We start from the raw sequence: 23,772 nt of genomic DNA, 5'->3' as shown, positions 1-23,772 counted from the left end.
AGTCCAAAGCAGTGATGGCTTTAGCAGAGGTCCTTCTCTGGCAGATTCATGAAAGTTTGTGTTTTTTGAAAGCTGGGGGGATTGGAAACACTCACTAACTTTCAACGGCACAGGAAACCTACAGGGACCAGAGGAGCTCACTGACACTCAAGCTCTTCCACAGCTGGAGTTTCAGGAGTTTTTCTCTCTCTCCCTCTCTCTCTTTCTCTCACTCCTTCGGTCTCTCACTCACTTCTGAATTCTTATTTCAGCCCTAAATTCTTACATTTGCTTCCCCTTAAAAAATGTAACATTCAGTCAAAAAAAAAAAAAAAAAAGTTCCAGTGAGTCATATCCCAATAATAACAAACCAACAAAATCGCTAAGATTCTGAAGAAAATAGGAAAAATGAAATGAAAATGGCCCTGTTGTCTGTATGAAGTTTTCAGTTGTCCTCTCAGACCTCGGCGTCAGAGTCAAACCCTCATATCACACCGAGCCCTTGGGGCATATGGAAGAAAGCCATGTCAGGATAGAAGAGGAAACCGAATGCTTAACAGCTGTCAACTTACCCGTTTGCGCAAATCAATTTGTTTATCAAATAAATCACCTAATAACTATTTGTATCTGTTTGTATGGGTGGCACTGTCAAAAGCGTTCCTCTGGCTTACGGGCCCTGGAAGGTCAGTCTAAACATAAATCTGGCCTCCTGTGAGTGGAGACCACCCATATGTCTCGCACACATTTCTTCCCCTGACTTTCGCTCCCTTTTCGCATGTGAAGGCATTGCTCCCATTTGCCAAGCCGTTGCTTTTGTGCCTGAGTGTGCAAACATGAGAGAGATAGACACAGAGAAAGTAAGAGAGAGAGAAAGAGAGGGAGGAAGGTTTTGTGTACTGTGGCCCTTGTTTAGCCCTTTTAGTCAGACTAGCAAACGTGATGGATATGACAGCTCTGGCCAAAACAAACCTGCCTTGTCACAGAGAAGGAAGGCAGCGCTGGTGAAAAGTGCCTGGCATGTCAAGCGAACAGACTGACAGCTTTTCACTCAAGTCAGTGGCTCTGAAGATCTCCGAGCCGTCCCGCAGGTGCCAGACCACAGACCATGGTTGCTATTTCTGATACAACACAATGGATTGCGGGTGTCACAAGTGTTTGTTTTGTGGAAAAAAATATGAGTGTGAGATTTGGAGGCAAGAGGAGTTTGGCTGCTTGAGTGACGTTTCTGTGTGGGTAGGAAATGAATCACATCACAAGAACTTCCCTGAACACTACTTAGTCTTCTTCTTCTATTGAACACTTCTCAGTCTTATTTCTACTGACCACTTCTCAAAGATATCTGCAACAAATGAAAAGGCCCCTTTTTTTAACCAATCACCTGCTTCAATAATCAGCAATGTCTGTCTTTTTACCCGCAGGTCTGTTTCATAAATACATTCTCAGATTCCACTGGGTTTGGACCCACGGGTCCTTTTAAATCTGAGCTATTTCAAAGGTTCCATCTTCAAGGGGAAAGGCAGAGGTTCTGACATCTATAAAAGTAATCCGCATTAACGTGCAGCCCACAAAAACACTCTCAGAGCTCTTGTTTTGCAACTCCCGCTGGCTTGCAGGCTTTAGTCCTCTTCCAACTTCTTCTCTTTGGTCCACAATTCAAAGTGCAGTGATTTTGGTTAATGGGTTTTTAATGTTAAGATTATAGAAGGTGAGAATGAGAAAAACATGGTATTGATGGCATAGATTTAGAAGGTGAGGAGATGATCTCTCTTTGGGAGATCCTCCAAGCTTTGGGACCAAGACCACATGAGATGCATAAACAATGAAAATATTGTTCTTCGTTTTTTTCCCCCCTGCAAAAGCCCAAATGAATCAGTTTTACTTGATTTCACTTTTATTGAGACACTACACTTCTTTGATGGCTTTGAAGAGAAAAAAATGGTAAGTCTTTCTTCTAGCCACAAACTGACAAAGTAATAAGGTTTTTTGTATAGAGGAGGTGTTAGATTAAAATATTTCTATGTGGTTTATGACTTTTATCACTGAAGAAAGTGTTGCTGAAAAACAGCTGCTGGCGGATATTGCCGCAACTGAAATTGAAACTGAGCTTCACATGTGGAGCCCTGCAGTTTGCAAACACAAGCCAGCTATTCAGACACACTTCACCCTACTCTGCCATAGTAGATATGTTATTGGGTAACTCTAACAATTGGAGCGACAACTGTATTAACACAGGGGTATGGACACTGTTGTGTCCTTTAAGGTCACACTTAAGATATATGAACACGTGGACGCAAAAAGGAATTAGCTGTTGATAATGCAACAAGTGCAGATTCATGGTTTCACGCAATGTTCAAACAGGGTGTTAACTTGTAAATGTAATTATGACATAGTATTTACAAGACTATTTACTGTGTATCTTTGTAATACTAAATATCTACGTGGAAAACGGAGAGAGAACTGGTGGAGAGGTTCAAAAGCTATGCCCATTTTTATGTTTAAAGTTGGTGTCAACTGGCAGTACTGTTGTGTTTCTGTGTGGAGAGAGGCCTCTCGCAAATGTAAGCAGCGATGACAACGAGCAGCCCGCAGTCAGACACAGGGAACACAGAGACAAATGGACAGCATTAGCCGCATTCAGCCCAGCATCTGTCTCCTGTTAGATGCTTCATTGGGGGCCAAAATACCGTAAAACTTTAATCATTCTCTTTTTTGGATTTAATTTGGGTTTGTTTGGGGAGAAATAATTGCAGTTGTAACCGAGAAGAATACTGTGAGGTGGGGGGTGAGGGGGCGTTGCTGGCGGGAAAGAAGTCCTTGATAGGCATCACATTTTTGCAACACTCACACACAATATTTGAAACCGCGATTGTTACCCCTTTTAGTTCCATTACATCATAGCTTTCAGCACTAAAACTTTATTTTGTTCAAATTGAAATTTAATTTATGAGAAGAGTGTGAACACCTAATTTATCTAAATGGTATTGATGCCGTGATCTGTTGCTCCTAAAATGTGGTGTAAAGCGAGTCTTTTCCAGGCATCTCGACTAACCAGGACCACATTGCATTGACATTCACAGGGCTTTATTTATATATTAGACTTATCTGAGTGTGTGTACGGAATTTCAAAGGACGTCTTTCAGCCCAGGGTAAATATGTCGTCAGAGGTTGGGCCAAATATTAATCATAAACTGTCCGGACACTAGGCAGAGTTTTTAAGAAAGAGAAATAATAAACAGTGCATGAAAACCTTAGGGGACCAGGCACCAAGGTTGTGTTCACACATTGCACTTTTTGTCCAAACAGCAATGCATTTTTTTTGCCTGGAATCCTATGGGAGACGGCCGACCTGTGAAGTCAGCCAAAAAAAGGCAAAGTGCAGAGATTAGAGAGTGATTCTAGCTTAGTATAAGCCTTCTCAAATTATATATTTTATGATGACAGTGGATGACAGCTCCCTCCACAGCAAGGTTAAACTTTGCTTAAAAACTGACAGTCTAATAATCTACCTATGGCTAACTAGCAAGCTTGCTAGCTGGTATGATCAGAATGTGCACTCACGTTGGCTAATTTACTATTTCTAAGTGAATATGATTGTTTTTGTTTATTTGCAGATAACATCTGATGAAACTGCATAATGTTTTGGTTCTGACAACGTCTCAATGTGGTGAGTTTTTACCTGTTCACACAGACTTGAGAAATTCTTGACTTTGGTGAACAAGGCTTGTCAAATAATTACTTGTAACTCTATACTGCGCGTGTAGGCTAGAGTAAACTACTTACACTATTGACTTTTTCAAGAAATACAGTATGTTGTGTGGCATGTAAGCTAACTCTGTATGTAAGCTAACATTGTCATTATGAACAATGAATAATATAATGAATCATTACTTAATCAACACTTACAAGTGACCATGTTATTTATTATGGATTACTGACTCACAGAAATTATTACTAATGCATGTAATGTAATGTGAGGCTTTGTGCCACTTTGCAAACACACAATCACACATTATGAAATTGACTAATCTCACAGGAAGGCAACTAGGTTGAGGTGCAGTCATTTTGTAGCATGATCTTTTTCAGTCTATAAGTGTATAATATATTTTTGTAAGAGCATAGTACACCTCTATTTTCCATCTGAAGGAGCAATACAACACCTGTATCATCCTAAGTCTAAGAAACTCGGAGAAAAAGAGGTGATTGGCACAACATCATTCCTGTGTGCCTACGTACAGACACACGTCATTGAGGAGTGAAGACCCCCTTGTCAGATGCTTTTCATTTGTGTGTCTCAGCGATACGGGCAGCAGGGTGTGGAGAGGGGATAGGGAACAGGCCTGACCTGATGAGAGCCATGATGAGGTGATGGATAAAGTGAAGTCATGGAAAACAAGAGAATTCAGGTACTTTTCATGAGAATGATAAGGCCACATGTTCTCAGTTTTTTTTATAGAGAAGAGAGCAGAAAAGTAACAGAAAGAATTTGAAAATCCCTGACGTGGTGGGTAAATGGGATCTGACGTGGTGGGGTGGGTAAAAGGAAAAGAAACAAGATGACCTGACGAGGTGGGTAAATGGGAGAGACACTAGATGACCTGACGTGGTGGGTAAATGGGAGAGACACTAGATGACCTGACGTGGTGGGTAAATGGAAAAACACGCGATGATTTGAGGCTGCAGTGGAGATAGCGAGGGGAGACTCACTGTTGGCATGAAGTGTGCTTATGCTTGTCGCTGCAGATCCATGATTTATTTGGTAATGGAAGGATGCCAACAGATGAGGGATGGAGGGAATGAGGTTATCTGGGGAGGGTGTGGATTCCATGCTGCTCTGCTCCTATCTGCTCCAAGTGTCATGCAATAGCTGCGGTCTGGTCAGACTCAGCTGAAACAGGCTGCGCAGCAATAATATTACACTTCTGTCACACTGTTGTGACGGCTGAGGTGTCCCACTTGGCCTTAGCTTGCCCGGTATTAACCTCTGGAGGGATTGGGGGGAAATTTATGGCCTTGGTGAAAAGGGTGGGGGTGGTATGTGTGTGTGTGTGTGTGTGGGGGGGGGGGGGGGGGGGGGGTGTTGAGATGGTTGGTTTGTCTTTGCCTGTTCCTTCTCCATCAAAGCAGATGGTATGGGCCTTGGAGACATCTGTTGCAAACAGCGCATAACATGTTGCTACTGTGCAGTGTGCAAAACGGAAAGGAAGCTTCTCTCAATGTTGAAAGCGCCCTCTTAATCTTTATGTCATCTGACGATGTTCCGCACAGCCAGTCTCCGTTTGCTCGATTAACACTGAGATGGTCGTGTGGCTTTCAGTTATTTTGCAAATGCAGTTGTTTTTTTTTGCCTAGACATTCAGGGCAAGGTGTGTACAATCATTATATATAGATATATACAGATAGATTTTTTTACATTTCCATAATTGAATCACAATTTAGAGGTGATCAGTGCTGTAGTGGTGAAATTAGAGGTGGGTAAACTATGAATTTTGTGATCGTACAAACCTCGACGCGATGCAACACGATGCAACGCGATGCGGAGCAACGCAACACAAAGCGCTGGCACTCTGTAATGCTGTCCTGGCTATATTGCATTATGTTATCAGTTAAAGTCATATACAATCAATGACAATGAATAAATGTGTTTGTAGTTTGAAGATTATTACATTTCAAGTAACAGTAAAGAAAAGTATGTTGCTTTTCTGTCCAGATATGTGGGTGGCATCTGCTCTCTTTTTCTCCTCTCAAACTGTCTTCAGTCCCAGATTCTTCTTTCTCTGTATCTCCCTCTACTTCAGATTCTAATTCAGATTATCCACTATCCATCTCTCCTGTCCCTGTTTCTTCTCTGACTCCTTTCTTCCTACATATTTCTTCATCTCCTCCCTCTATTACATCTTTCTCTGTCTCCCCTTTCTCTGTTTCTTCCTTCTCTGTTGGTCTTTTTTCATTGTCTCCCCTTTCCTCTTCTCCACTCTTTGGTTCTCCACTGCCATGATTTTGTTCTCTCACCAGCCCTCTCACTCTTTCTCTTCTCTCTATTTGACCTCCTGGTGTTTCCCCTAACCCCTCTCCCTGTGCTCTCTGCATCATTGCCTGAAAGAATATGTTTAATGAGTTGTGGGGCTGAGACCACCAGTTAAGGAGCCTGTCAATAACACTGACAACATAAGTTAAAGGAATACTCATGTACTGCCTATGTCTTCAAAAATAGTCTTTACAGCATGTTTTTTTTTCACATTGATAACTGACTTGTTTTCAAATAATCCATGTTTCCAGTGTATTTCGTTTACAGGCTACTCTACACCTTTCATGACTTCAAATAACGCATTGATTAAGCATATAGGCCTATTCAGTGAATCAGCAGCTTGGCTCCCTGCTCACGTTTCTATGCGAGAGCATGGACGTGTCATCATGAAAGTAAAAAACAAATATATTTGACCTTGACCGCAAAAATGGAAGATTCTATAGCTAAGCTAAAACATTTAACTTAGCTAGCTTAACTGGCTTGCACATAATCTGTCTACAATTTCTCAATTAATTAGCCTTATCTGCAGTAATATGCGTGAGGATAATTACTCCAGCATTTTCAATTGCTGAAAGAATTTACGTTTTATTAGGATTTAGATGGAACCGGGAAGGCTGGCTTGTTACCTGCATCATCGTATTTGAAAGCACGTTATTAATAGCGTTTGTCCCTGTCTTAATGCGATGTTGTGCGAACCAAAACAACGTTTTAAAACGTGAATTAATCTTCTTCAGGCTTTTTGCGGGCATCTGTGGGAGTGGGAGCACTTCAAAAATCGCCTGGTATCCATGGCTAATTACCGGTAATCTTTTCCTAACAGGTAGGCAGGCAGACTAATAGACAACTTGTATGTGTTTACATCCTTCCCGGATACTGATTGGTGTCGCCGCTGCAGCCACAAGGCACTGATTGGAGGTTCACAGACCATAATACAGTAGTAGAAAATTATTCAGACTACAGCGTTTATACGTTCAACCATATGAAACTTAGTATTAGGTGTTTTAAAATGACACAAGTTTATTTCGGATTATTCCAACGGAAGAATACAAGGCGCAGAAAACTTTGAGCTGCGTAAACGCCTCTTAGAGGTGGATAAACACTAATTATAGGTGCGTAAATGCTTTTTCCAAAATTCAAGAGGTGCGTAAACTGCGTTTACGTGCGTTTACCCTCCACTACAGCCCTGGAGGTGATCACAACTAAGGAACCCTGGATCTCAAAAAAACATGACTGGATGCTGATTTTGTTATTCAAATAAACAAAAATCTTTTTTCAAAACAAATTTAAGAATTATATTTTGTTACATTATACTCTGTATGCTTTCAAGATCATGATTCTGAATTGGTGTATAATCAAGATACCTAGCATGGCAGTGATAAAACAAGACATCCATCCTCTTGTTCATGACATGTGAAGACAGTGTGGCTGATAGCCAGACAGTTTGACTAGACTTCTGGCCTGGGCCCCTTTAAATATTGCTTAATGCTAATTGTCTTCACCCGGGCTTTAATGAAAGGTTATTCATGGGAGGGTGTGTACTGTACCTGTTGTCTGTATTAAAGGTGGATTACATTGGTGCCAGATCAAAAGCAGTAATTGAAGTCATAATTACAGGTACTGGAGATCAGTGAGGAGGCCAAGTACTTCTAAGAGTTTGGTGGAGTCAATTACATTATGAGGCTGTGTAAGTTTTAAGATATTTAAGATGAGAAGTGTGTGTCTGTGTGTGTGTGTGTGTGGGAGGGGGGCTGGGTGACTAGAGAGTGTAAACAGCTTTGTAATTGGATCCCAGTTATCTGCTGGGGTTTGGAGGACTTCTGTATCAAGGCATTTAAAAACATGTTTTAGTCCATTGGAAGGAAGGAAGTAAAGAGGAATGAGGAAAGGAAGGAAGGAGGGAAGGAAGGAGGGAAGGAAGGAGGGAAGGAGGACTAACAGCATTTCATGAAAAACGGATCCACCATGACACACACTTTGCTTACACTTCAAAAAGATATCTCAATTGCAACCAAAACTCTTCACTCTTTGACTTTGTAATGCATAAAATAGATGGTGTGGGAGAAGGTCTTATTAAACAACAAGAAGTGACTTTTTGTCTTTGTGTGATACGTCTATCTGCCAAAGATTTTACCCAAAGGGAAGAGTCTATTTGGTGGACTGAATTCAAGGTATGGACAGATACCTCCATCATAGCCTAAATTAAAACTTTATTTTGGTCCCAATCTTGATTTTAATTCATCAGGGACTTTTTTTCAAACTAGATGCGAAGAGACGACAAACATTCTGGTAATTTAGAGCAAATTCCTGAAAAGGGGAAAATGTAATTTGACATATGTTGTTAAAAATGCCATAACCTTCACCATAGCCTGCTCCATAGCCTGCTCCATAACCTGCTCCATAACCTGCTCCATTACCTGCACAATAGCCTGCACCATAGCCTGCACCATAGCCTGCACCATAGCCTGGTCCGTAGCCTACACCATAGCCTGCACTATAGTTGGACTGTATAATCATCATGTTGATACATTATTTAGTTTTGTTTGGCCATTTCAACGCTTCGGCTTTCAACCGGCATTTTATTAAGAGTTTCATGAATGCACTGATTATTCATGGAAGCACTAACTTTTTTTTCTGGACGATATTAACTTTTTGCCTGCAGGCTTTGTCTGAAAACTGTTAGAGATGTAAATTTCATTGAACTCACTTTAAACAACCACTTTCTTGGAAACCTGTTCAACTTTGGATGTCAGAGAGATTTGAAGTGAAATAATTTTGGTCAGTGCGCTCCTTTGAAGTCATTTCACTTCCAGTAATATCACTGGCAGTTTCTGCCTGCCCCAGGGCTGATTCTATCCAACACGGTCTGATTCGTTTTAGTAGCAGCGAATGTTTTTCTTTTCCCTACTGTCATACAGTAAGTCATATGTTGTTGTTGAGCAATATAACCTTGATAAAATAAGTGAACTGTGAGGTTCAAACACATCAAACAGTAAGAAAATATTAGTTATTCAGTTGGAAATATAATCTTTACTTTCCTTGCTTTCTGTGTAACCATAATATCACAATAAAACAGCATGGCCAATATAAAATTGCCTCCATATTATTTTCTCAACTCTCAACTCTCTTTTTCTCTCTCTTTCTCCCTTTCTCTTTCTCTCTCTCTCTCTCTCTCGCTCTCTCTCTCTCTCTCTTATTCTGATGACCAGGCATAGTATCTTGTCCATTCCAGTCCAGGGGAGACAACACTGTGTGTGGTGCTCTCTGTTGAAGTGTGCTGCTCCCTTGGCTGGTCTGATCTGAGGGCCACTGCATTGAACAAGACATGTTACAAATTACCATGCCGGCTCTGTGTGGCTAATGGCAATGGTAACACAGGCGGCCTAACTGATTCCATATGGCCCCGACAGATACTCAATGACCCAATTTATGGTTTATTATAGCTTGTCTCTGCAGGGAACACCTCCAGAACTCTGTGGTAGGTAGCGTACACTCTGTCTCTCATCCACCTGCAGCAGGCTAGCACTAGCGGGAAAGAGTTAGTTTAGAGGACGAAAACCCTTGTGAAGATTTTGGGTGTATTCTAACGATTTGTTATGAGTACGGGATATGGTTGTGTATGGGGAGCATATGACGTGACAAGCTGTTTGTTGGTTCTGCTCAGCTTAGTGAGTGGGAACTGAGCTCGCCCACTTATACACGAACTCCAATGAAAATACACACACACACACAGACATACACAAACACACACAGAGACACACTCCTACGTGAGCATACATACAAACTTTCATGAGTTCATCAAACGTGATGCGGTACTAATAAATACAATTCACCTTCTAAATCAAATTATTAATTGGATGACATCTCTGAGGCAGAAGTACTATCATCAGATGTAAACAAGCGAGGATCCAAACAGAGGAGATGGAGCCAGTTCTCATCAAATCTGTCCAAGTCAAGTTTGCTCCCAAATGTGACACATCACTGGAAATGACTAATATATTTCTAACTGCTTCACAGTGCTTAACAGATTTTACTGTGGTCAAAAAGTAAACACTTTTTTGTTCAAATACACAAATTAGACGTGCAAATATACGGAGGCCAGATGTGAATTCCTATCATTATACCAAGACACTTGGGCTTGTGCGCTGCCCTGCGGTTTGTGTTTGTAAATTGACTGGACATTTTGCATACCTAGCGCTCAGATTTTAACATGGTTCATGATTTCGTGGAACCACAGAATGAAAAATAAATCTATTCATCACAGCTGGAGGAAAAAAAAACGAAAAAGAAAAAGGTTTCATTTGATTACATGAGCAGCGTAGCCTCTCTGATATTATCTTTCAGCATGGAGAGACTCTCCTTTTTTCTCTTTTTCATCTTCAAAAAGGATCAACATGCCATAAACTCTGCTTTATGGCAGTTACATCCTTTTTGGAGACGTTACAAAGGAACAAACACTACACATAAAATGTTACGACATGCAAGTGTACTATAGGGACCGCTATAAAAACTGCTCTCCTTCGAGGCAGGAACCTTCCAAAGACGTGACCGCTCTATTCTGCCTCCTGGGATGATACTCATTAAAAGCCTGAGTGTGGACAGTAAACGCAGCTCTGTGCCCACTCTCTCTCTCTCTCTCTCTCTCTCTCTATCTATCTCCCTTTCTCTCTCTTTCATCTCTTCTATCAACGCATACTGAAAGATGTGGACAGCGAGGGAAGGGCAGAGAAAAAAAAAGAAGTGATTGCACTTTTTCTTTCTTTCTTTTGTTCTGCAGGCATCCGTAATGAAAACATCATATGCAGGCGCTTAGCTGTGTACACAGCGCAGCGCAGATCTAAAGGCAACAAGTTGAGCGCTCATCACGGCCTGCTGGGCCGGGGGTCTGTCGGTTTCATCAGGTACTGGGCTGAAGGGGGGGGGGGGGAGGGGAGGAATTCCCTGCTTAAAATCTCCGGAGTGCGGTGAGAGGAATTAGTTTAGGCAGCCATGGCGTCACTACAGGTCATGTCACTGAAGAGAGTGCACACACACGCACAGACCCACTCACCACCCCCCCCCCCCCCCCCCCCACACACACACACACACTTTATTTATTTATTCCCTTTTATCAGTGAGCATTACGTTGCCACAATAGACAACAAAGCCAATGGGTAGCTTCTCGTACACAATGGTTTGCCTAATGTCAAAGAGCAGCACACTGGTTTGGAATGGCTAAGGACTGGGGTGATTGGGTGATTGGGGTTCGGTTTTCCCTCATTGAAAAGGGTTGCCTAATTGTGACTGAAACTGAGTCATTACTGCTCTAGCAGTTTCAGAGAGATTTTGAGTCACTCTGAACAGCTCACATCTGTGTTCTTCAGGGAGATGGTTCTATACGGAACCCCCAAATAAATCTTAGAATTTAGTTTACTCATAAATGCTCCCAGAGAAAAGTTATATAAATGTTACATTTCAGTTCCTGTCCACTCAGCTCGCCAACTTTTTGTATTTAGCTTTTTTGGGTAATGGTTAGTTCATTATCATCTTTCCAAGGACTGTTCCTTTAGAAGGCCTATGCCTGCAGAAAAGAAGAACAAATTGCATTCTTCCTTAATGTCTTGCATCTTTTATAAAGATATGCTTGGCAGACACATGACCTTGAAGAACAGATTGCATGAAAGGCTTCAGTGATTGTCGGATGTAGATGCAATTATTTTCATATGTTGAGATGAGGCATCAGTCGGCTACGAGGCAGGAAAGCTGACTACGATGTAATTAATACTCTTTTAATGTATTTTAACTGTAATTATAAGCACGGAACTGAATGTGTCCGTTATAGTACCATTTTAGAGAGTACCATAATCAGCCTGAAATGTCTGATTTCAAATTCCTGCTGACTCAGTATCACCTTGTGTGGTGCTATAATCCAGGTCAGTCCCTTCCCCTGTGACTATGCAAACGTGTCTATGCTTAATGTTGCAGTGTTTGTATCTCTCTATAGCCAAGTCAGACTTGAGCCACATCCGGATAAAATCAAGAAAATAGCCCAATTATTTGGGTAATTTATTGTTGCTGCCTTTCTAGGAAATATGGATAGTCCTGATCATTCCAGGTATTATATTTTTTTTGTGTGAGGAGCTGAAATAAACAACATATGTATAAATAGCCTTTCATAAAAAATGATCAGATACACGGACCGAAATTGAGGAGGTCAATGAACAAGAAGAACACACGACTCAAAAATCCTCCCAATGCGCCTTTTGATTATAAGCAATTTTGACAAACAACAATTTTCTCTGTTGTTAAGTTAGTTGTTTTCCTGGATTCTACCCCTTGGGGTAAAAACGCCCAACGGCATTGTTCTACCAAAGAGGGAGAAAGGGGATACGCTGCAGTCATATCAACTTCGGATAGAGGGAGCAGCCCTTTGCTTTGACAGAGAAACCATAAATATTGATATCTGTAGAATATTACATTTCCTCCCCTATCCCCTCAGCCCCCCTCCGTTGCTGGCATGTGTGCCGTGTTCATGACACCACTCTGACAGGGCCAAGCATTTCCAATCCCAAGCATTTGTCTTCGTCGTAGATTTTTTTTCTTCTTCTTTGTTTCGTTCTCTCTCTCTTTTTTCTCTCCTTTCTTTTTCTCTTTTTTTCGTCTTGAGGCCCATCTGCGCTACATCGCCGCTCTGCTGTCAGTCCTCATAAGCGAGTGGCCAGGTGCTTTCCATTCCTCCGCTAATACTCTCCCATCCCCAGGACGCAGCATGTGAGCTAAGCCAGGGTTCACCTGAACAAATTGCCCTTCAGTGGGGGTGGATGGGGGGGACGTCGACCAGTAGATGCATGATGCCCTCCCCCCAGCCCCCTGCATCATTCGCTGGGTGTTGATAGGGTTGTGGATCTCCTCTGATGAGGGTCTACTTATCACCCCGTTCAAGAGCCCTCTCCTCTCATCTCTCATTCCCCCCCAACACCTCCTGTCCCCTAAGCACAATCCTACCCGGCCCCCAAATTTCGCTGTGTGTGGCCTGATCTCTGGGCACTTGCGCGCTGTTTAATGTCTCATCCGTCCACTGATGAGCAAACACACGTTTTCCACAGGAAATTGTCTGATTGGTTTAGACTAGAAGCTGCTCAGTCATTCGACGGGATCCTCCTCATTTTTTTTCCGTACAGCTCAGACAGACAGCTCAGCACGGCAATGGAAGTTTCTGGATTTGAAACTCCATCGTGCTTCTCATTTTCAGAATGGACATTGACAACGAAGTTGCTTTTCTCATTAATTTGGCACGGTGAAACTATTCCACCAGCCCACGTCCACTTGCCAAACTCACTCCAAAACTTTCCTTTTCCTTCGAAGACGAGAGCGTGCTTAAACTTGACAGTCTTTTTATTTGTTTGATTGTTTGGAGCTAGCCAAGAGCTTGATAATTCATCAATGTCAGGACAAACACAAAGTATCTGATGAGCTTTATTTCCTACTCTGTTCCTTTCACAATTTCTCGTAATCACGGGGAAAAAAAGTTGAAAAAACATTGGCCCAACCCGAGAACTCAGAGAAACTCTTCCTGTTTACCAAGTCACCCTAGATGGAGGCTCTGCCACTACCACCACCTCCTTGGGCATGTAAAAAAGCCTGTCGCCTCTGAAAAGTGTGATGCCTCAGTCTTGAGCCCTTCCAGACACCACTCTGTGCACTGCAAAAAGTGAAATCTTAGTAATATAAAATATCTTTAATCAAGGCAATGTATGCTTGTTTTTTGTCTGACAAGTTATTACTTCTTACAGGCAGTTTTTGTGTTAGAACCTTTCACTTGCTTCAAGCGTTTCAGTCCTTACTTATCTTAATAAGGGTTTATTACTTTTTACTGAGATTTTATTACTGGTTCTGAGCATGTTAATGCTTGAAACTAGAAATGCCATTATTATAAGGCAGTTTGATCCCCACTTACAAGTACAAAACTGCTTTGTCAAAGTCAGAGTATCTTATTTCAAGCATTTTATCCTTCTCAGTCAAACTACACTAAAATCAAGAACATTGGCCTATATGCCAAAAAATATTTAAGAAGTATTATCTCAATATGTAGGCAAAGTTGCTTATATTCAGCAAATGCTAGCAACATCCTTTTGAAATGAGTGTGCTTGCTAGGAAATTCATCTTGAAATCAGTCAAGCTACACTAAAAACAAGAACATTAGCCTAGATGCCAAAAATATTTAAGAATTATTATCTCAATATGTAGGCAAAGTTGCTTATATTCAGCAAATGCTAGCAACATAATTTTGAAATGAGTGTGCATGCTAGGAAATTCATCTTGAAATCAGTCAAGCTACACTAAAAACAAGAACATTGGCCTAGATGCCAAAAATATTTAAGAATTATTATCTCAATATAGAGGGGAAGGTGCTTATATTCAGCAAATGCTAGCAACATCATTTTGAAATGAGTGTGCATGCTAGGCAATTCATCTTGAAATCAGTCAATCTACACTAAAAACAAGAACATTGGCCTAGATGCCAAAAATATTTCAGAATTATTATCTCAATATAGAGGGGAAGGTGCTTATATTCAGCAAATGCTAGCAACATCCTTTTGAAATGAGTGTGCATGCTAGGAAATTCATCTTGAAATCAGTCAAGCTACACTAAAAACAAGAACATTGGCCTAGATGCCAAAAATATTTAAGAATTATTATCTCAATATAGAGGGGAAGGTGCTTATATTCAGCAAATGCTAGCAACATCCTTTTGAAATGAGTGTGCATGCTAGGCAATTCATCTTGAAATCAGTCAAGCTACACTAAAAACAAGAACATTGGCCTAGATGCCAAAAACATTTCAGAATTATTATCTCAATATAGAGGGGAAGGTGCTTATATTCAGCAAATGCTAGCAACATCCTTTTGAAATGAGTGTGCATGCTAGGCAATTCATCTTGAAATCAGTCAAGCTACACTAAAAACAAGAACATTGGCCTAGATGCCAAAAATATTTCAGAATTATTATCTCAATATAGAGGGGAAGGTGCTTATATTCAGCAAATGCTAGCAACATCCTTTTGAAATGAGTGTGCATGCTAGGAAATTCATCTTGAAATCAGTCAAGCTACACTAAAAACAAGAACATTGGCCTAGATGCCAAACATATTTAAGAATTATTATCTCAATATAGAGGGGAAGGTGCTTATATTCAGCAAATGCTAGCAACATCCTTTTGAAATGAGTCTGCATGCTAGGCAATTTATCTTGAAATCAGTAAAGCTACACTTAAAACAAGTACATTTGCCTAGATACCGTAAGAAATATTTTTTCAATATCTAGGCCAAATATTTTTTTAAATAATTATTTTTATCTAGCTTAATTTTTGGGCTTTTTGACTTTAATCGGATAGGACAGTAGAGAGACAGGAAGCGAGCTGGAGGGAGAGATTGAGTAACGACTGCAAGTCGGTCTCGAACCTGAACTCTTACCTGTCTCCCCATCATACCCATTCATGGTGCAGGGTTGCTGCCGCTTGCGCCACAGCTCCAACCTTAAAGCAGTCATCTCTTGAGGATATTGGTATTTGTATTTGTTTTGGAGAATTTTGAAGTCAATGCATATGTGCAATTGATCATTGAGATAGTAGAGATTGTGCAGATAGCATTCGCAGCTGGTTTTACCATAGCAACTGTGTCTAGGTTGAAATTACTAATTAAAAATGATTTGAAGCATTCTTTGTGCTATCTGCAAAATCTATATTATTTCAATGATCAATTGCACATTTGCATTGACTTCAAAACTCTCAAAATAAAATGCCAATATCCTCAACAGATGACTGTTTTAGGGAAAGGAGCTGTGGCACACACAGTAGCAACCCTGCACCATGAATGGGTCTGATGTGGATACAGGTAAGAGTTCAGGTTCGTGTCCACCTTGCGTCATTTCTCAATCCCTCCCTCCAGCTAGCATCCTGTCTCGCACTACTGTCCGATCTGATTAAATGCAAAAAAGACCAAAACTGAAGCTAATAAATGAAATAACAAAATCGCTGAATTTGTCCTAGATATTGAGAAAATAATTCTTATGGTATCTAGGCAAATGTGCTTGTTTTTAGTATAGCTTTACTGATTTCAAGATAAATTGTCTAACATACAGCCTTATTCCAAGATGATGGTGCTATTATTTGCTGAATATAGGCACATTTTTCTACGTTTCGAGAGAAGAATTCGTTTTTAGGCAAATGCACTTGTTTTTAGAGAAGCTGAACTTATTTAAAGATACATTTCCTAGCATATAGCCTCAATTCAAGATGATGTTGCTGTCATTTGCTGAATACAAGCAGATTTTTCTACATTTCGAGGAAAAAATTCTTATTTTTAAAAAATGTAGGCATATATACTTGTTTTAGGTGTAGTTGTACTGATTTCAAGATAAATTGCCTCATATAGCCTTATTTAAAGAGTATGGTGCTAACATTTGCCAAATTTCAGCACAATTTCCTACATTTTGAGAAAATAATTCTTACTTATTTTGACAAACGTACTTGTTTTAAGTCTGGCCACACTAGTTTTAAGATATATTTGGGTTCTTTGAGGCTAGCTTTTTTAACTTGTTTTTTGAAACTCTTAGTAAGTCAAATCTTCCTGTTCTGTTGGCAGATCATTTAGCTTATTTTAAGCAATATTTGCACCATTTTATTACTTTTTTTTCTTGTTTTTGAAAGCTTATTTTTTGCAGTGTGCAAACACCACGACTGATGAGCTGGCAGCCACTCGCTTTTCCACCATGTGTTGTGGCATTGGGCTTGGCATCAGAGGGCTGTACCAGGGCACCAGGCCCTGCCGTTTGGGGAGTGAAGATGCTGCCACAGGCTCTGTCCTCAGGCCGCAGTCCAGGCCTGTGCAGTCACAGACACCCACAGCCCCAAACCACAATGGGGCCAAACACCATTTACTGGCTTTAACGGGAGGAGGGGAGGGGAGGGGAGGGGAAAGGCACCCACTGCTCCTTTTTTCCTCTTCCTTCTGGAAAGAGAGTTCTAGAAATCCTGGAAGCTTAGGTGTAAGTTGGGGTTTTAGAGAATGGACACGATGATCTGGTACTGGGGGAGAGATATATTGCCCATCCCTGCTCTAGACACGCACGCACACACACACACACACACACACACACACACACACACACACACACACACACACACACACACAGAGACACACACAGAGAGACACTGTTTTTAAAGTAAGCTTTCCCTCACTTTTTTGAAAGTAAGCTTTCTGCACTATGCCCCCTAAGCTAAAATCAAGACTACGCTCTTTACATTTATAGCGAGGGCCTGTTTGCTCGCCACATATAGTACCTTATCTATATTGACTGATCATAAAGATTCCCATTTTACTGCAGTTGAATCATAGACCCTGGAAAACTGATTTGAAACACAGTATTCATAGGCTTGCACACAGTGAGATATATGAGAATCTACTTACAGCTCTGACAGAAAGTGGAGGTTGTGGAATGAATTGGGCTGGATTTCACTGATGTTGTTCATGCTGAGATCTCTGTGGAAAGAGGTAAGACAAAGAAAGCTTAGACCAGACACATGTGCAACCAACTAATCCCAGATATTTACATACCCACACACTGATGCATCAGATACATCACTGACATTGTTAACATCGTTGCAACTCTTTCCTTCACTGTGCAGAGAGTATGATTACAAAAGATTTAAAGTGAGACGGTCACGAGATGTAAGAAAGAGATGGTTTGAAATTATACTCTCTCTTGAGTCTCTTATGACCGTAGAATTTTGATATTCTTTTGGTCAACTGAAAATATTTCATTAATAGTAAATATTTTTACAAGTTTTTGCTACGTCAGGAAGGATAGTTCTGAAGAGGTTGCAGTAGCACTGGTATAAGCTGTGCTGTGTAGAGCACCTGTCAGACATGATATATGTCTGTAACATATCAGAACACTATGGACATAAATTTCCACGGGCTCAGCAATCAAGAGGAGAGCCGGAGCTAGAGAGATTGGGGAAGTGGAAAATATTGATTATATTTACAGAGCAATTATATGCAATTTGTGCACAGATCCTCACATTTCAAACAGAAATCATGATTGTATGAATGGCGCAGTCTGTTTTCTCTTCCTTTCTTTTTTTTATTTCAGGCGGCGTAATTACGAAATCCTGAAACCTGGCGTCGTCTTTTAATTACTGCCGCCTTTATTGTTTTCCTTCCCGATTAATTAATGCAGACCAGAGCCAGTTGGAGACGGAATGGTAGGAAAATGTTGCTGCCGATGCTGCTGACGCTGCTGCTGTAGCACTGATGAAGGGCGAGGGGCCTGACATATCGGATTGCAGCCTGTTATCGCCTGTGCCAATAGCGTTTCAGCGTTTTGATTAAGGGCCCGCCCCGTCCGTGGCAGCACCTGCAGTGTGACCTGCTCAATCTCTGCGCCTGCTGATGAGACGGCCTGGCTATGGCCACTTCCTCGAGGTCCGGCCAAGACCCCTTTAGATGAAACATATGGTTTCTGATATCAAAGACACTCCACACCTGTGGATTTTACCATTCTTCGGAGAGGGAGGGAACGAGGGGAGGATAAGGGGGAAAAAAGAGAAAACTTTCCGCACTGAATCATTGTTCGGCAGCTGTAATTTCCTCTTGGTCTGCTCTTTTTTTCTTTTCCTTTTTGATTGGCCCCTATTCCAGATGTTTTCCTACCTTTCTCTCTAATCTACCCACCCCCTCATGACCACTAAAATTAATTTAGATTTGTGTTTCTTCGGTGTCCCGGAAGTGGGTCAAGACAAATTTTTCATTCACACTTTCACTCCCCTGCCTCATTATGTCTTGACTGTCTGTGAGAGAGAGAGAGAGAGAGAGAGAGCGAGAGAGAGAGAGGATTGGTCATCTCTGGTCCTGGTATGGGTAGTATAACCTCAGTGGGAGTGCTTTTATCTTCTGGTATTCTGCTCCAATGTGAAAGGTCCCACTGCTGACGTCCTTCAGACCAGTCTGCTGACAGATCACATAATGTCAACAGCTATTTGTCGGAAAGTCACGAACCCAGATATACCGCAAGAAATTCATAATGAAATTCTCATGTTAGAAAAAAGGGATATGTGTCAAAGCATAAATATTCACGCCAGCACCAAATATCAACCTTACATATTTTTGGAGGCGTATTTGAAGTGAAATTCCAAGGGAAATTAAGAACGTGACAGATCTGTCATTGCTGGCCAAACACTGCCCTAACAAGCTAACCACCTGCCGGTGGAATGTTACTGATCTTTACAGAATATATGTTCACTTTCTGCAAGGTGTTCTGAGGCAAAACTTGCAATTCATGAAAAAAGCCCTGCAAAAAATCCATCTCCCCATCTGTCTCTGTTTCTCATCTTTCGCATAGCATTTATAACAAAACCTGAATGCATAACAGTATGGTCACATACTGATCAACAAGACAGTCAGCCAGAGGCCAGGGACTTTACACCAGCTGCACAGCAAAGGCTATTGGAAGGCAAACTGGTTCTCAACTACACGAGAGAGCAAAGCCTACGTTTACCCTCAGTTACATGTTAAACTCATTTTGGGACATTGCTGACCGAATCAAAACCAGAGGCACTTTATTCCAAGACCCGTCTCCCCGTCCTAATAGCCGTGAACTGGAGGGAAAGGGCAGCGCCGTACGAAACGAGACCACCGGGCTCGCAAAGGTAAACTGAAAAGTCTGAACATATTCCTCAGTTAGATTTTGATACCTGGCTATTTATTTGTTTTGTCAGGCTGTCAAGGCGAGGTGAAATGCTAATGTTCTCGGCCAAGGGCCCCGGGAGAGTCGCGTCAGGCTGAGGAGAAACAGGGCTGACTAAGGCTGACCTCACCGTGATCTGCGTTTCACGACACGGTGGTGAAGCGCAGGCACCACAACGCTAGAGGCTGCGGAGAATAAGTCTCACCTCATACGGAACAAATCGTACATGGGCCTACTGAGGGTGGGGGGGGGGGGGGGGGGGGGGGGGTCAAACATTTACATAAAACACACTGTGCTCTGCTGCCATCCAGGAATAATTAGTGTAAATAATTTGAAATGCTGTCATAGCGGTTATATTTATCAATTAGCAGTGTTCTGCAGGGAGTTAGTGTGTGGTTACAGTCAGCCTCGCTTCACTAACTTTGAATGAGGAACACTCAAATATTAATGTAATTTCTGTGTAAACAGAGTTTTCAGCAGACAACTTTAGTGTCATTAGTCATGATTTATAATGTGAACCAGGGACCAAAGTACCAGGATATCTTGAAGGAACTATTACTTGGACAAACAAACATCTGAATTGTTTGTCTCTGGTCCAAATTAGTGACTTTTAATACTGACACATACATGCACCACAACCAGAGACTGGATGTATTAAATGTGATCAGTTGAAACCCTTCATTATATCAATGGATTAAACACGTTTCTCTCTGTGCTGAGGTCTCTGTGGGAGGCATAGTGAGAGAGATTGAAATAGAAAGAAAGAAAGAGAGATGGAAAGGGATTGCTCAAATGCACATTGCCTTTTACTGGATTATACATATACAATTAATGAAAGCCACGTTTGGATTACTCTAGCTGTTATCGTGACACATAATATTTCTGTGAAAGCACAGTGCTTAAATAAAGGCTTCACGTCCCATATTTGTACGCCCTCTATAAACCAGGGGCTTTGAGCTTCATATTTCTCTAAGATGGAGACCTTTCGTCGTACATCGTATTGTTCCAGCAACAATAATGGGATTTTCTTGTAATGCACAACGGCTTTTCACTTCATATGGAGGGACAAGTGATGCAGTGGCCATTGTGTTGTTTTCCACGACTGCAGCTGGCATACGCTATGAGCACCATCTTACTTTACACCAGATGTCAACGACATCTCAAAGTAAAAGTTAACATCATGGGGGAAAGCTTGCCAGTTCACATTGATAAGATTACCACTGGGTTCCTTCTCTACTGGCAAATCCTCATGATGAAGAATAAAATGAATGGGATGACATCGTATTGTGTAAATCAAGATCAGCCATCGCGATTGCCATTGTCTTCACATTGTCTCGCAATGGCCTTGTGCTGATTGGGCTGAGGAGATAGGCCTGGCCAAGCCTTGAAGTGTGGGGTAGAGGGGCTGCTCGTGGATGTCAGCACATGCGGTGAATATGGCCCCAATCTGGAGCAGCTGTTTGTTCTCCCACTTCTCCAATGTCAGGACTCATCAGCCAGCTATTCTTTTTCAGCCGCATGAGTGGGCAAGGAGGTAAAAGCCTATTTTTAGGGGGAAGACTGAGAGAGAGAAAGAGAGAGAGAGAAAGAGAGAGAGAAATGAGAATGAGAGGGATGAGAAATGAGTCGCCCCTGACATATGTCCCTCTGCTGTTTGTTGTTGTTGTTGTTGTTGTTTTGAGTCAGGCCAGCAACATCTGGAAATTGCCAAACAAACTCCCCTTCTAACTTAGTGGAAAAAAGCCATTGTCCAGTCCCAAGATGTGCATTCCATAACTTATTAATAATGGATATAAAAAAACAACAATTTGGGGGTGAAATGTAGGTGTGAAATTTCATAGACACCAGATATTAACTACTTACTAACCGAGAGTGAGGTCATGCAGGGACATATCAGACTGAGGCTGTAACGTATCTATCAAGCGATAGCGAGGTTGATACGGCAAAGCCGAAGTCTGCATGACCGAACGGTCGAGGTTAGTAAGTTGTTTATTATATGGCATTTTTAGCTCTTTTCATTTGGAGAATAAATGGTAATTGTAAATAGAAAACATGTCGTTTTGTTCAGCTCTCACGTCTTCTCACGACACAGTGTGTTTCAGGTGTTGCCTAGCAAACAATGACTTGCTAACTTCAAGTTACAATGATCAATAGAAAACGGACAGGGCTCAGCTTAAATGGCTTTAATTTACAGTTAAACACAAGGTTTTCAAACTACTACAAAGTACTGACCTGTACTAAGTCCTATAAAGTATTACCCGATATCAAAATGTTCGCGAATTCTTGAGTCTTTATTCTTCAACTGTCATCAACTGTCATGGTACTACGACATTCAACTGGTTTCCTGTTCTCAGATAATTTCATAATAGGAGTCCTGATTCAATCACTACTTATAATTACATGCTCATGGCTGCTGATATATCGCTAATTTTTAAGGATGTAATGTTTAGTACTTGGTACATGGTATCGCTCATTTTTAAGATGACGTCACTGGAGGGCAATAAGAATACTGACCGACAAGGACGTCAATACGCGGCAGGCATGACTACCCATTAGCCAATCATAATGCTTGTACTGTCATTGCCATATAATAAAAGAGGATACTAACTTCTCTTTGGAAAACGTGTAAAGTATATCAGTTGAGGACAAATTACAATGGACCTGCAAGTGAGGATTTTACTGTTAATAAGAAATAATTTACACCAAACATATTAATTGATGTGCAACCTTAAAAGCATTCAGTTTTACTGCAGACTACCCTTTGTGAAAGTTGACAAATCCTGCTTCAACTTAGTGGTGCACAAATAAATGGAGCATAAGGTATTGAGGCACTCCTGACCAAACACTTAAAGCTGCTCACATCTTGCCTGATTTGCTGCTGATCTAAAGTAAAATAATTTAAGAGGGAGGGAAGCATCAAGAGGGATCGGAGACATGTAAAGGCTCTGGGTTGAGGAATTCAGGGCGCAGACATGACTAGACTGCTCTGGCGATCATGTTGGGGCAAGGAGCCGCGAGGAGACTGCTGAATAACCTATCTTTGAAGTGGGTCTAGAGGGCCTCGTTCTTCCGATGAGCCCTGGCAGAGGTATGCTTTAATCTGCCGCTGCTTCTTCTTCATCAAAAGCTCCAGGAGGTTTTTTCGGGGGACCCGGGGCCTGAGTCCTCCCTTCATTCATTCCCTCTACACACACACACACACACACACACACACACACACACACACACACACACACAAACTCTTACAAAAGCCTCAGAATACTGCATAGGCTATAAGAACGCCTTGCGTTTGGGAGAGGGGTGGGGGACGACGTGTGCAACTTTTGGGCCAAGTTCTATAAAGAACTTTTTTTTCTTTCTTCCCAGTATGCATGAGTCTTACCAGGGTCAAAAGAATATAGCAAACTTCAGAACCGCTTTGAAGTTCCTTAGCTGGTGGAGTGAGAGTGTGCTCGGAATAGAGAGCTTTGTGTTTTCAAATGCAGAGGTCGCTCGGCACCTCAAACATTATTTCTGTTCTTTTCTTCTCAGCATTGCTGCATGGGGTTGATGTATGCGTGTAATTCTTAATGCAGCCTGCAGTCTGTGGCCAAGGGTAGACCCTGCACATGCCAGTCAGGTGAAAAATAGTGTTAAAAAGTGATGCGTCTTAAATTCCTGCTCATGTTCACTTGAACCTTAGCCCACTTCTTTATCTGTCTCTCTGCTCTTTCAATCTTTGTCTCTTTCACTGACACACAGACGAAAACACACACGCGCGTGCGCGCAAGCACACACACACACACACATACAGTATATGGTAGGTCAGAGGATATAAGGAGGGTGTTCTTTAATCACTTGAGAGGAGACCACCCATGAGGGAGAACTATGAGATTGAGGGAACAAAGCAGAGACACACAAGCAATTCAATATATAACTGAAGTAAACAGACAGAAAACTGTCTTTGTTTGCTGTTGTATTTATGTGAAAGGGAATATGGTTTTACAGAGCTGTCATGACAACAAGGTGTAAATCACAGTTTGGATTAAAAGTATATTGATTCTTCC

The 23,772-nt window shown here is 41.4% G+C and overlaps 1 protein-coding gene across 1 annotated transcript in view; it reads right to left on the bottom strand.

The window, feature by feature from the left end:
* lgr6 (leucine-rich repeat containing G protein-coupled receptor 6) overlaps window positions 1-23,772 on the bottom strand; it is a gene marked incomplete at its 5' end in the record, with an annotated part of 70,325 nt that overhangs the window by 22,002 nt on the left and 24,551 nt on the right. The window contains one exon of the mRNA XM_080854304.1: window positions 17,449-17,520. Within this exon, the coding sequence (XP_080710430.1) occupies window positions 17,449-17,520 (72 nt within the window). The remainder of the gene's footprint in view (window positions 1-17,448; window positions 17,521-23,772) is intronic.

This window comes from Sprattus sprattus (genome assembly GCF_963457725.1).
Source record: "Sprattus sprattus genome assembly, chromosome: 16".
Classification (NCBI taxonomy): domain Eukaryota; kingdom Metazoa; phylum Chordata; class Actinopteri; order Clupeiformes; family Clupeidae; genus Sprattus; species Sprattus sprattus.
Note: the sequence above shows the minus strand (reverse complement) of the source record. Positions and strands in the feature narration are given on the sequence as shown.